The sequence below is a fragment of the Lithobates pipiens genome, unplaced genomic scaffold (assembly GCF_037356315.1).
Source record: "Lithobates pipiens isolate NorthernLeopardFrog02 unplaced genomic scaffold, aLitPip1_a1.2 Scaffold_19, whole genome shotgun sequence".
NCBI classification, from domain to species: domain Eukaryota; kingdom Metazoa; phylum Chordata; class Amphibia; order Anura; family Ranidae; genus Lithobates; species Lithobates pipiens.
The window spans coordinates 125,166,580-125,181,834 of NW_027507764.1; the positions used below are offsets into that span (position 1 = coordinate 125,166,580).

The window sequence follows — 15,255 nt, forward strand, 5'->3', positions numbered from 1 at the left end:
ATATGGAAATTATAATAATAATAATAAGGATAAAAAATAAATAATAAATAAGGATATTGGCATCCATAAGTATTTACACAGTGGGGCAGTTGGCTGCACTCAGTAAATGCTAGGGTGAAAATATAAGCTATCATAGGTGCCTATTTTATTAACACAATTTAAAAGCCAAGGTTTAAAATATGAGATTTGTGTTTAGTTAAAGCTTAACATCAGGAAGACAGGCAAATATACAGTTAAATAACATACACAACCTTGCTGTAACCTTAAGTTATTTCGTAATTCTGTATAACCAGTGCACCCTTTCCAGAGATGACAACCAGGTCTTGCACACCCTGAGAGCAGCTGACCAATACATCCTGGTCTAGAACCTGCTTGTGTTTGCACAATGACGGACCAGCAATACACTGATGAATCCAGCCCTCAATTCCTGTCAACATGTTCCAGGTCAGCACATGATTATGCTGTGCCTCCCTTCTGCTCTGTGCAGAAGGCCAATATCAAAAAATATTTAGGTACATTTGTCTAGGTCCATTTGTTAGGTACTATCTGTACCTGTTTCTTTTTATTCTGAATTCATTATTTTTCAAGAACATATTACAAAATAATAATAAAAAAATGCAAATCAATAACTGGTATATTAGTACACAAAAGTATAATTTTGTTCAAGACTACTCTTCCACAGTCCATACATTTATAAAAAAAAAAGTAAACACAACATATATAAAGCTTAAAATAACACAATTTAAAAAAAATAGAAAGTTAAGGCCTTCTGTGTATTATTACGCTTTACTCCAATATAAGCTTGTACTTACGGTGTACATATACTTACAAAGCAGCCTTTCAACGCTAGTGTATTTCATTAAAGCATTACTGAATAAATATGGTTACTTCATAAAGATTAGGCACCATTTTTTAGCAATTAAATCATGAGGAGTGCCGGAGTCACAGTGAAAGATGGCAGCAGCAGCTCCAGCACTTATTGCATTTGATGTTCTTCAGAAGTAATCATGATGCTATTAATAGCCAATAAGTAAGTCTGCCACTTTAACTTATCACCTACTGTGCAGAAAACTCTCTTCATTTAGAAGGCAAAAAAAAACCCCTTGATATATCCATTTTGAGAATTCTGCTTGCGAGTAAGTCATAAACAACAATAAAAATCCGTTCTTTAATCTGCAAAAGAACTTTGGAAAAAAAACTGCAAGATTTTGTAAACATAGAGTGGTCATCTATTTGAATCTTCAATAATTTCAACATACCATCCATGTATCATAAATCATAAGTGACATTGGCTAACAAGAGTTTAAGTGCAGGAACATGCAGTGTAATACATTTCCAGACAGTTAAAAATCACTATAATTTCATTCTAATGTATTATAGATTGCTTGTAATGTCATCCTGGCTGGGATGACCCGTTTCTAATTTTTAACAGCTGCTTAGCTTAGGAGTTAGTTAATGATTAAATATAAACTGCCTGAATTATTCGACTGATGCGTCAGCTTCCAGGTCAATGTAATAAGGAGGAAATAACACTTCAGTTATTGGTTTTCATGTGCCCTAATCAAAACATATTCATTTGCCTTTTAGATTACAAGTCTCAATTAATCCATTTATATATTGTGCCTATACCGTGCAAAACTTTTCTCATTTAATGTCACTTAAAGGAGAATTTCCAAAATGAAATGGAAATAAGGAGAACTATAAAACTAGAAAAATTTGTTTTGGATAAGACCTTCCTACCCTGTTTCCCCTAAAATAAGACCTAGCATTATTGTCAATGATGGCTGCAATATAAGCCCTACCCCCCAAATAAGCCCTAGTTAAAGTCCTTCTATGTCTTATTCTCAGGGTAGGGCTTATTTTTGGGGAAAGAGGGTGGGGTTTATTTGGGGGGTAGGGCTTATATTGCAGCCATCACTGACACTCATGCTAGGTCTTATTTTAGGGGAAACAGGGTAGTACAACCTGGACCACGAAGTTGTCATGTTTAACCACTTCTATACCGCTGAAAGTCATATGACGTGCTGGGCTTTCAATGGGGATATCTGAATGATGCCTGCAGCTACAGGCATCATTCAGATAGCTTTTCTTTTTTGACGGCGATTCCCTGCACAGTAAAAAAAAATCATAGCGGCAGTTCAGCCGCTTGATTGTTTTTACAGGCAGCGGGAGGGGACATCTGTGGGGACGTAGCGCTTCTACCAGCGATCGGCAAGCTAGAGAAGGAATCCCCCCATGGCGGGCGTTTACCATAGAGCTGACCGAAGATCAGATGGTCCCCGGTCAGCTCTATGACTCTCGGAAGCTGGGCGCAACAGTATGATGTCACGTCCGGCCCCGCCAATTGAAAAACATTGTCGTGTATTCGGCTGGAAAGGCTGAAATCATTTTTTTTTCTTTATCTCAGGCTTCCAGAACCACACCTCTCCTCTCAATAAAAAGGACCTGTCATGCCCTATTCCTATTACAATTGATCAAAAAATATATATATAAAAGGTAACGTTTAAAATAAATAAATAAAAAATTTAAATGAAAGCGCCCCGCTCCCTTTGTGCTCGCATGCAGAAGCAGACCTATACGTAGGTCACGTCCAGATATGTAAACAACGTTCTAACCCCACATGTGAGGTATCCCTGCGAATGTTAGAGCGAGATTAATAATTCTAGAGCAAGACCTCCTCTGTAACTCTAAGGCTGGGTTCACACTGCTGCGGGGGGAGAACCGGATGTGATTCGCACAGCAAATCACATCCGATCTCCGTAGCGCTGCGAGTTCAGCCATACAGATAGTATGGCTGAACTCGCAGCGGTCCCGCAGCAAACTCGCACGGGACCCTTTTTTGGGTCCGCAACGGAATCGGATCGCATGGGGGTTCACACCATGCGATCCGATTCCTGTGCGAGTCGTCAGATCGCACTGCGATATGCCGACGGATCTGGGGGTGTCATTAACATAACATTGACACCCCCAGCCGTCCGCATAGGGCAGTGTGAACTGCCGGCGGGAGGTGTGCGATGCGGGAAAACGCCGCGGATTCGCGGCGTTCCCGCATCGCAGCAATGTGAACCTAGCCTAAGGCTGGGTTCACATATGAGCCACATGCTGTCCACAGCATGGGTCCGGTGCCTCCTGGTTCACCATTTCAGGTACGATTTCAGCCCAAATTTTGGTCTGAATTTGGACCTGAAACAGACCAAAAGACGCACAGCATTTCTGTGCCAATCGTACTGGACCCACTTTCGGAGATATGTGAACTGGCTCCATAGACAGCCAGTCAAAATCTCCTGCTATTGCGAATTGGATGCGAGAACACGCATCGAATTAGCAATGGTGTGAACCCAGCCTAAACTCGTAACCTGTAAAAAATTTTTAAAGCTTAGCCTATGGAGATTTTTAAGTACCGAAGTTTGGTACCATTCCATGAGCGTGCGCAGTTTTAAAGCATGACATGTTAGGTATCTATTTACTCAGCGTAACATCATCTTTCACTATATACAAAAAATTGGGCTAACTTTACTGTTTTTTTTTTTAATTCATGAAAGTGTTTTTTTCCCAAAAAATTGTGTTTGAATAAATTTCTGCGTAAATACTGTTGCGACATTAAAAAAAATGCAATGACCACCATTTGCCCAAAAAAATATATAATGTTTGGGAGTTCCGAGTAATTTTCTACATTTTTACATGTAGGAGAAGAATGCTAGAATTGGCCCGATATGGAAGCGATTGAAATAGAACAAAACACGCTAATTTAACAGTTTACTAAAACAGTGACATTAAAAGTATGTTGTGAATCCTAACTATCACAGTTGCTTGTTCTCTTAATCAAACTAGAAAGCCATCAAATGGCCGATGTCATAACTGATCACATGTGCAGCACCATGGCAACTGCCGATCAAACAGAGGCCAAAATGGCAGCTTTTATGGATAGCAGGATTTAGCTTTAGGTCACAAAAATCATTCGTTAGGAGGAGTCATAGCATGCTCATAGTGTCTACACATTTCCTTGTCCACCCTAAAGTAAGAAGGTCTCACACTGATTAATAGAAAAAAAACTGAGAAAAAAGCAAGTGAACATTTGACATAACAATGTCCACTTTATAATTTGTTTTTGTGCCCATTCGCAGCTATGAGCATATGTTGCAGGGCACGTGGTAACACACATGTAGGTGTAAATTGGCCCTTAGTGTGTTTTTTAAAGAGAAACTATAAACTGCAACACATATATTATCTCCATTAAATAGATTGCAGTTTTCTTATTGGGTACTTTATTTATCTTACATTGCAGAAAATACACCAGGAGAAGCAGTATGTTTTTTGGTCAGATCAGAGGAACTGTAAAAACACACATGGAAGTACAAATGCCTAGTGCATTATCACCATTAAAATGTATTCAATTTATTAACTACTTAAAAATATTGTAAGGGACAAGTGCTCCATATACCAAATCCAGCCACGAGGCAAAGGCGTCTATCCAAACATGGCAAAGCCAACGTGTTTCAGGGATCATGCCCTCCTTCTTCCGAGCTCTGAAGAAGGGGGCATGATCCCCGAAATGTGCTAGCTTTTCGACCGTGCCGTGTTTGCATAGCCGCTTTTGCCTCATGGCAAAGGCATAGGCGCATTTGTGCCTTCCTATGTATTTCACAGTTTGCTAAAGATTTCCCAATCTGAGGAGGGCTGCATCGATTGAAGAGTTACGGTGACACCACTGGATACATTGCTGCTTGAGCGCTGGCATGCTTTTATATATAGATCAGAGGAAATATGAAGTCAAGAACTCTGCACTGAGAGACATACAATAACATGTTGTAAGTCTCTCAGCTCACCACTGTCTATTCTTAACTGAAATATAAGCCTAAGTTTGTTTTTTTTCAGCACAAGAAATACCATACCCCTGCAGCCTTAATCTTCCCATGCTGTGGGAAATAATAGGATTGACTAGACCTGTCATAGGTACTTGCCAAGAGTACCAACTATGCTTGCCATTTCTACCCCCCTCCACTATTCATTGAAGCTGTACTATAGCTTCCACCAACGAATGGAGGATGTGAATCTTTAATTTATCCACCAGTTCTCCATTCATAGTGCTTGATCAGCAAAACATCAAATGAACACAAAAAAGTTGGTACGATCAAACCGTTGACTGCACAATAGAAATAAAGAGATACTAACCTCCAGCCCCTTCACAAGCCTGTTGGCCAGCTCTATGGTGGAGTTAGTACGATTTACTTCTTCCTGACATCGGATCTTCTCGCCAGTTGCTTTTTCAAATGACTTTGTCAGTCTTTGCAAGTTGTTGTCAAGATCCTAATGTTAAAGAAGACAATTTATTATTACCATCAATTGTCAGCATTTTTCTTCAGCTATATTTACAGTCTATGTGGTTATATGCCCCCAGAGAACAATATGCTATTTAGAAATGAAAGGATAAAATGCTTTTTTTTTAATGCTCGTTTACTACTATATATATATATATATATATATATATATAGATATATATTTTTGTTTAATTCTAAAGTTTATTCCCATGTGATCAGGAGAGGGTACCCTCTTTTTGGTCTAGGTATACTCTTTCTTACTTTCTTGTATATCATTTGTTTATTATTAGGGTGGTTCACTTATATCACCTCTGGAGAGTGTTTACTTATTTGCACATTTATAAGACGCACTTGGCACTTTATGATCAATTCACTGTTTTTTGGCTTTGCACTCAATTGAAGCAGTGGTGTTTCCGTGGAGGTTTTCAATTGACTCTGTAGTGCGTTTACTTTTTTTTTTTTTTTTTTTGCATTTTCTCTGCACTTTATCAAAATACCGTATATACTCGAGTATAGGCCGACCCGAATATAAGCCGAGGCCCCCAATTTACCCCCAAAAAAACTGGCAAACTTATTGACTCGTGTATAAGCCGAGGGTGAGACATGCCTGTCCATCCCTGTGTGTGTGTCCGTCCATCCCTGTGTGTCCGTCCATCCCTGTGTGTCCGTCCATCCCTGTGTGTCCGTCCATCCCTGTGTGTCCGTCCATCCATCCCTGTGTGTGTGTGTGTCCATCCATCCATCCATCCCTGTGTGTGTGTGTCTCCATCCATCCATCCATCCATCCCTGTGTGTGTGTGTCTCCATCCATCCATCCATCCATCCCTGTGTGTGTGTGTGTCTCCATCCATCCATCCATCCCTGTGTGTGTCTCCATCCGTGTGTGTGTGTGTGTGTGTGTGTGTGTGTGTGTGTGTGTGTGTGTGTGTGTGTGTGTGTGTGTGTCCAGCCTACCTTTGTCCCGAGCCTCCGTCCCGTGCCTTGCCTCCTTGCCTCCGTCCCGTGCCGTGACTTGCCTCCTTGCATCCGTCCCGTGTCGTGCCGTGCCTTGCCGCCGCCGTCCCGTCCCGTCCCGTGCCGTGCCTTCCCTTGCCTCCGTCCCGTGCCCTCTTCGTCGGCGGCCATTGTAAAGTTCAAAAGCTGCGCCGCCGCCTTCGCCTGTGATAGGCGGAACACTGAATTTCCCAGCAGCCTGTGTTCCGCCTATCACAGACGTCGTATCATCCTCGTCCGTAGTACGAGGATGATACGATGTCCGTGATAGGCGGAACACAGGCTGCTGGGAAATTCAGTGTTCCGCCTATCACAGGCGAAGGCGGAGCCGGAGGCGCGGCTTTTGAATAGAATGGCCGCTGTCTGTCTGCTCGACACGCTGATCGAGCGGGCAGACAGCGATGACTCGAGTATAAGCCGAGGGGGGCACTTTCAGCCTCAAAAAAGAGGCTGAAAATCTCGGCTTATACTCGAGTATATACGGTAGTAATTTTTTAAGAGACTGTTTTTAGTTACTTACCTTTGTTCACTTGATTTTCATTTATTTGGATTCTATCACCTCTGTGGTGTGTTTATTTTATTTAATATAGCACTTTGCACTTTTTGATATTATTCAGTAGACATTTATATATATATATTTTTATATTACACTATTGATTTATGTAACTAGGCATTATACTTATCACCCTCGGAGGGTTATTTAATATAGGGGCAGCGCAATACCAACATATCTTTAGTGGCCAAGGAAACTTAATGCAGCAAATGAAAGACACATCATGCTTACTTCCCCGTTAGAAGATGTCCAGCATTGCCATCAACAAAGAACTGGTGGAAATCAGTCATACCCACGCACACCCTACTGTCCAAAGACGTCTGGCCAGAAGTGGTCTTTAAAGAAGAACTGTGGCCAAAAAGCCATACCTCTGACGTGGAAATAAGTCTAAGCGATTCAACCATGAACAAAAGCATAGGGAGTGGGTTGCAGAAAATGGCAGCAAGTGCTCTGGACTGAGGAGTCAAAATTTATAATATTTGGTTGTAACAGAAGGCAGTTTGTTCCTGAAGGGTTGGAGAGTGATACAATAATGAGTGTCTGCAGGCAACAGTGAAGCATGGTGGAGGTTCCTTGCAAGTTTGGTGCTGCATTTCTGCAAATGGAGTTGGAGAATTGGAATGTATTAATGGTGTCCTCAATGCTGGGAAATACAGGTAGATACATACCAATCATGCCATATTATCAGGGAGAGGTGTGATTGGCCCCAAGTATTCTGTAACAGGACAATAACCTCACACATGCAGCCAATGGCATTAAGTACTTTCTTCAGCATAATGAAGACCAAGGAGCACTGGAAGTGATGGTTTGGCCCCCACAGAGCCTTGATCTCAACATCATCCAAGTCTGTCTGGGATTATATGAAGAGGCACAACGATTTTAGGTACCCTGCATTAACAGGAGATCTGTGGTTAGTTCTCCAAGATGTTTGGAACAACCTACCTGCTGAGTTCCTTCAAAAACTGTGTGCAAATGTACCTTGATGCTGTTTTGAAGCCAAAAAGTGGCCACACCAAATATTGATTTGATTTGGATTTCTCTTCTGTTTATCTTCTTTACATTTTGTTAATAAAAAATAAAATATGAACACTTCTATTTCTGAAAGCATTCTTAATGTACAGCATGTTTTCACACATGCCCATATTTATATATATATATACTTCATATAAACTTACATGAAGCTTTTTCCTTATTGTATCAAGTTTCTCAGTAGCTCCTTTAAGATCATCATTGGCTTGAGACAGAGCTCGACGCTTGGGTTCTACATCACAATAAACCTAAAAAGAGAAGGCATGTAGTGCAGTGTGACATTGTGTTCAAGGCAAGCTATTCGAGTACTATACAGTTATCTCTGTGTTTCCCCCAAGCATGCAAGCAGTGAATCAACATGGGATTTAAACCAGCTCTAACTGACAAATAAATAAGAATATATCATTGTTATTGTTATAGCATTGTTATTCAATAGAAATATGGCCATTTTGGGGGCAGTCTATAGATTGCTAAAGAGATTTGGAGATTTTCTGAATGAAAAGGGAAATAAATAGGAAAAAGAAAAGGAAAAAATAAAGAACGGCTATCAAACAATCCAAATGGAAATAGTATGAAATTAGTACCTCATAGTATTTAACTATATTAATGACCCAGGCGCAGAGACCAGCTGCAGCAAAGGACTTTGTGCGAACTAAGTCAGGATTAAAAATTGGATTATTCAGGTATTGCTCTTTCGCCGCTTTAAGGCAATTTTCGTGGATATGTTCCTTGTCATAGTTTATTAAAGCTTGCAGAAAATCGTCAACCTGCAACAATTAATCACATGATGAATACATCCAAATAGCAAACCAATACAAACACTTTTGATCAATACACTAATGCTAATATTAAAGAAGAATTATCACATACTGCATTTTTCTTAACAAGGAATGATCTCTTCCACACTGTGGAGAAAGAGAACCACCCTGACAACTGCTACGTGTAGTGTTTCAAGGAGTGGATTGCTTTCCTTATCCTTATGTACCAGTGTGTTGCACTGATGTAGCTCAGCAGGGGGAAGACAAACTGTTATTCTTATATCCCTAAAAATCAAATGATAAAAAGGGCTAATTGGTATCCCCTACCTTTACTTATCAATCTGACATTTTCATTGTAAGAGCTCCATTTATTCATCTTTACCCACAGTCACATGTCACAAAAGTCTGACCCTTTTTTCATTCCTTTCCATGAGAACTTTTTTTATTATAAATTCACAAGATTAAACAGTGAAAATACCAATAGAGTATCACAGTAATAACACAGATATGTCAAAGGCACATGGTCAAGGGTAAGGTTTTAGAAACACCTATTAGTTGGAGGAGGACAACACAGGTACTATGTATACAGAACATGCACAAGGTCATCAACAAAAGGGGTAGTCCTCTTCTGGACCCTTGTAGAGAATATACCCCACATCAGGAAGGATAGAATTATTATCACTATATGCCAGGGGTACAGCTTATCCGCAACGTTCATGACTTCATCTGGAATAGAACGATCAGTTTCAGGGCTTGATCAGCAAAAAGGGGTGGGGGAGAGGCACGTGTGTCCCTTAGCAGAATGGAAAATAATTAGGACTAATGAAGCAGATAGCCAATAGTCTGATCCTTTTTTTTTAGTTTATTTTTATTTTTTACCTGAGACACAGAGGATGGACATACACTCCAGTAGGTTGTAAGAGGGAGATTCCTGTAACTGTGGGTTCCCCCAGTACTGTCGACCACTTGAGAGTAGGGCATAGAAACATGATATTGCTGCATCAGCAGGAAATTCATGCATGGCTGGGACATACTATAGTGTCTTGCAATCTTCATTTCCAACTTTCCGCTAATATGTATCAGTGCATTGGTGAGTGATCTCTGTTGCTTGCAGGTTCCCTCTCTGTTTCGAGCTCAGAGTCTGAAGCTTATAAACAGTATATCTGTGCTTTCAAGGATGTGTGCTTTATATGGAGCCTTAGGCCGCGTACACACGGGCGGACTGTCTGACGGACTTGGTCCGCTGAAACGTGTTTCAGCGGACAATCCGCTCGTGTGTGGGCTTCAGCAGACTTTTTCAGCGGACAGTCTGGCGGACTAAGTTTTTCGGAATTTCCGTAATATTGTCCGTCCAACTTTGGTTTCAGCGGACAGTCCGCTCGTGAGTAGGCAAGTTGGACGGACTAAGTATAGCGCATGCTCAGAAAGGATTTACACGGCCGAAGGTTGCTTTGCATTGTATTGGACGTCGTATTTCTAGTCCCGTCGTACGTGCTGTACACGTCATCGCGCAAGCTTTCAGCGGACTGTCTGTTCATCGTGTGTGGTCAAGTCCGTTCATTCAAAAGTAGGACGGACTGTCTGTCGGATTGTCTGATGGACTTAGTTGGACGGACAGTCCGCCCGTGTGTACGCGGCCTTAATCACTAAGTGACTGACACTGTGATATGCGTACCTTGAAGCTAAAGTACAGACTTTTAGCTATCCTGGATGGAGGTGTTTTTTATGCTAATCTGCCTACAGTGACTATAAAGTGCCTAAAGTGACTATATGGTTACACGTATACTACTTTGAACTCTTCAGCTATAGAATATATTACAGTATATGTGCTCTATATTGTGCATATAGTCTCCATATAAACTTGCTTCACATCCGCTCCAAATAAATTTCCCTTGCTTCAGCGCTTTTTTATAATACATGCTTACACAAGCTACAACTAATTAATCATTCATGATGACATGTTATATGCTTTACATGTTATTTCATTTTATTTCTCTGTTTGGTTCTTTTTTTTGCTGTGCTTGCTTGATGTTGGTGGGTTATCATATGCAGCAATTAGGGGATGACAACGTTGTCAAGATACTTTAATCATATAATACAATTTTTTTTAAGGCTGGGGTCTTAATTCAAGATTTTTTTTGTATTGTGTGTGTTTCAATAAACATTAGAAAACATAAGAAAATGTATAGGAAATTTAGTTTCCCGATACTTCTGTAACTTCTGAACATTGGGAAGGTGTTACTAGCAGTGCCTACATCACATCCTAGAGATCTGGTCACTATACTATTTTTCCTATAATCCCTCCAAAAACGTTGTGGGCAGCTCCATAAGCATTGATGGAGATACTTTTTTAAAACCTAGAGCCATTTTGCAGCAGTTCCCTCCATATCCTTTGTTTTTTATTCTATCTTTTATTTTGAAATCGTGCCTGGTTTAGCAGTCCAAGATGCAGAATATCTAAAGTCAGAAAAATGGAGAAACCCCCTAGAAGTGGGACTTTATAGGTACTACCATATTCACATACGTAGCACGTATGTGAATATGGTAGTACCTATAAAGTCCCACTTCTAGGGGGGTTTCTCTATTTTTCTATCCTTCTGGGGATGTGGTACACCTTTTATAGCAGATTTATTTCAGATAGCTCTGTTTCATTAATATCTAAAGTCATGGATTTATGTCAAGCAAGGTAGACTGAAATGTATGCCTCAAAGGAAGACCTAATCCATGATTCACATGAGGCAGATATTAAGGCATAGCAGATCCTGGAGAAGCTGGCAGCAAAAGGGGCCAAATCTGTATTGGGTATATAAGTGGTTACAGTCCAGTACAGTCCCAGTCTGGTGTGGCTATGAATTCAACCTTCAGTCCACAACCTGACATGCCAGCACTAGACTGTCTGTACACAACATCAATCCTCCTCAGCTACAGGAAGCATGAAACAAATACTTGCTACAGACCCTATGATGGACCTGCAGTTTGTTGTGTTCCAGGCTACAGCTGAGAGGGACACTGTAGGCCACAGGGCTGCGGCTGAGAGGGAGGCCGCAGAGCACATCATTAAGAGGGAAGCTGCCTGCCAGCATAAACTGGAGATGTCTAAGCTCCATAAAGAGTGGCAGGATCAGTCCTTTTTTCCTCTGAGCGCTGGGAAGCACTTTTAGCTGCAAGATCAATTTCCAGTCATGAGCAAAAGATTGTTAGTTATTTGTTATGCTTTGAAAAAAAAAGTGTCATCAGTATCACCTGCCACAGATGTAGTAGGCAAGCTGATGCCAGGGCTGAGAAGCAAAGCCCTTGAGGCTTACCTGGAATTGTCAACTGAGAAGGATGGCGATTTTAAGGACATAAAGGACACTATAATGACAAAGTGATAACTGACCCCAGAAGAATACCACTATCGATGCCCCCCTGCTGAGACCACCGCCTGTGGAAGGGAGTTCCACATCCTTGCCACTCTTACAGTAAACAACTCTCTACGTAGTTTAAGGTTAAACCTCTTCTTCTAATTTTAATGAGTGACCACAAGTCTTGTTAAACTCCCTTCCTCTAAAAAGTTTTATCCCTATTGTGGGGTCACCAGTACGGTATTTGTATATTGAAATCATATCCCCTCTCAAGTGTCTCTTCTCCAGAGAGAATAAGTTCAGTGCTCGCAACCTTTCCTCATAGCTAATATCCTCCAGACCCTTTATTAGCTTGTTGCCCTTCTTTGTACTCGCTCCAGTTCCAGTACATCCTTCCTGAGGACTGGTGTCCAGAACTGGACAGCATACTCTAGGTGTGGCCGGACCAGAGTCTTGTAGAGCGGGAGAATTATTGTTTTATCTCTGGAATGAATCCCCTTTTTAATGCCTGCCAATATTCTGTTTGCTTTGTTAGCAGCAGCTTGGTATTCCATGCCATTGCTGAGCCTATCATCTACTATGACCACCAGGTCATTTTACAGCCTAGATTCCCCCAGAGGTTCTCCCCCCAGTGTATAGATTGCATTCATATTTTTGCCACCCCAATGCATTATTTTAAATTTTTCTAAATTGAACCTTATGAATTGGAAAGTACTGAAGAAAGATTCCTATGAGTCCCTGGAGACTCCTACATATAAGCCTTTCAATTTGTGATGGAGCATATGCCTCAGTCTGTCAAAATAGCAGCAGAAATAGCAGATACCTACATAAACATTTGGGTATCTGACCACCACGGGGATCCTCCTAATGGCTGGAAAAAAAATAAAAAAAATAGCAACCCATGTCACACCTGGGAGACAAACCTCCTAGCAACTGGCATCTGTAGCTCCTTACAACATACCAGCATGAGCTGACGCCCACAGGTGCTACACTTGTGGCAAGCCAGGACATCTCGGGAACATCTGTCTGGAGTAGAAAAAGCCACCTTTACCTGGTCAGTTGACAGGACCCATTCCTCTGTGCGGTTTGTAAGTGGAAAAGCAAGGGGCCACAACACAAACCTACAACCCTGTCATTGTGAGCAACTAAACCATTACTGGCTTTCAAGACAGAGGATAAATTGCCCAGAAGTTGCACTTATGCACCTCAAGCTGGTAGAAAAATGACATTTTTCCTGGAGAAGTTCCATATTTTTGTTAGAGTTGGGGGAACCTGCTCAGCTTTTCGTCACCTTGGGGACAAGTAGTGGGATTAAAGAGGTCAGAGTCTCAGGTAAGATTTTCACCCCCATGCTGCTAGGCACAGATCTGGGAATTCTGGGCTTAGAGTTCCTTAACCCCTTTCCTTGCTCTGACCCAGTGGATTCTGTCCCTGCCAAGCCTGCCTCAGTTGCTATCCTGGTTCACTACAGGACAGTTTGCTGGGCCTTGTAATGCCACATTTGAGCAAGCACTGCAAAATAATCCAAGTAAGGGAAAGCTCTGGACCTAGCTTCCAGGTCTCCGGCAGATGAAGAGAAACGCAAGATTTACTGGGACAATAGAAAGCTGTACACGGAGGATGTGCCCACCTCAGGCAGTGGGTCAAAAATTGACAAAAGGCAGCTGACTGTACCCGAAAAAATTAGGGGACACTTGTTGAAGGTGGTGCATTCAATCCTCTTAGTTTGTCACTAGAATGGAATTAAAAAGACCAAGGCCCAAGTGGTACAGAATTATTTCTGGCCTAACAGGCCAACTATTATCAGTCCTGTGTTACCTACCAGCAGTTTGACAAGACAGGAGGTCGATATTGCTGGGCCACTAGCCATCCTCAGCAGTTCAGGCAAACAATGCATCTTTACTGTAGTGGACTATGCCATCCAATACCCAGGGGCTATGGCACTATCCTCCCTCAGGGTGGGCAAAGTTGAGGATGATTTCGTGGGAATCATTATGAAAGTGGGGTTCCCTGCAAAGCTCTTCAAAGCCCACAGTTGTTTGACCTAAAGGAGGCTTTCTGTTGGAAAATACAGATATTATGGCTAGTCCTTACCATCCACAAACAAACTACCTGTGCTTGTGTTTTAAGGGTTTCAATGGGAGTTTGAAACAATCCATGTGGATATTTGTGAAATCAAAGGAAATGGCTGGGAATCGAATTTACCTCACCTGCAGTTTGCCTATGAAGATGTGCCCCAGGAGTCCACAGGCTTTTTACCACTTGAATTCTATATGGAAGGTAGGGGAAAGGACCCTTTAATCTAATCTCAGAGACTTAGTATTAAAAGATTGCTGTTCCAAAGGTTTCTGCAGTGAACTATGTATTAAGGTTCTGGGAGAATATAACACAGGTGCAGGTCAAGCACAAATGATGGTATGACTGCAATGCCAGAGAACAGACATACAATGTGGGTCAGAAAGTGTATATTACACTCTCTTTGTAGCAGAACAAACTATGGGCAGTAAAGGAGGATCCATATCCACAAAAAAATGAAAGATGTGGTAAGTTTGGGGGAAGGAGGTAGAAGACAGAAAGCTTTCCATGTAAACATGCTAAAGTTAGACCAGAAGTTGTGGTCCCCAAAAAGGATCAGACAACCAGGTTTAGTGTGGAATGCAGAAAACTGAAAGTCACTGCTGATGCCTACCCTATTCCCAGCTTTGATTAACCACTGGATAAATTGGTGGCTACCTGCTATTTAACAATCATGGACCAGAACAGAGGGTACTGACACATTTTGAGCATTCAAGGCTCTGGAAAAATTGGCCCTGAACACCCCATGCATCTTTTTTTTTCAAATAGTCAATACAGAATGTGGAGATCAACATTTTTTTTTATTTTCTGCACAACCAACCTTATGCATCTAAAATCACATACAATTATGAGCAGGTCTTCAAATGACAGATATACCTATAAGGATTTTTTCTGAGCTGTACGTTCTGCCTCAAACGAAAAGTGGCAACAAGATAGCAACTGGAAGTTTTCTGGCATTGCTAGATAGGTACATGTTTGAAAATATTGTATCCCACAACAATAACTTTGTTTTACATGTCTTCTGTCCTTTTATCCACCTCCACATTTACATATTTATACTTGAATGCCCTTTAAACAACTTTTACTTAAGCCAAAGTTTAACGTGTGTTTAGTGACCCTTTTAAGAATCTTCCCTTTTTCTTGTTTAAAACCTGTTCCAGAAAAAACAAGTTACCAAGTCAGAG

The 15,255-nt window shown here is 41.2% G+C and overlaps 1 protein-coding gene across 1 annotated transcript in view; it reads right to left on the reverse strand.

Moving 5' to 3' along the window:
• The window catches only part of DNAH11 (dynein axonemal heavy chain 11), a 404,290-nt gene that overhangs the window by 84,493 nt on the left and 304,542 nt on the right, over positions 1–15,255 (reverse strand). Inside the window, exons 61-63 of the mRNA XM_077491239.1 lie at positions 8,478–8,660; positions 8,040–8,141; positions 5,173–5,307 (exon numbers count right to left, since the gene is read on the reverse strand). Of these exons, the coding sequence (XP_077347365.1) occupies positions 5,173–5,307; positions 8,040–8,141; positions 8,478–8,660 (420 nt within the window). The remainder of the gene's footprint in view (positions 1–5,172; positions 5,308–8,039; positions 8,142–8,477; positions 8,661–15,255) is intronic.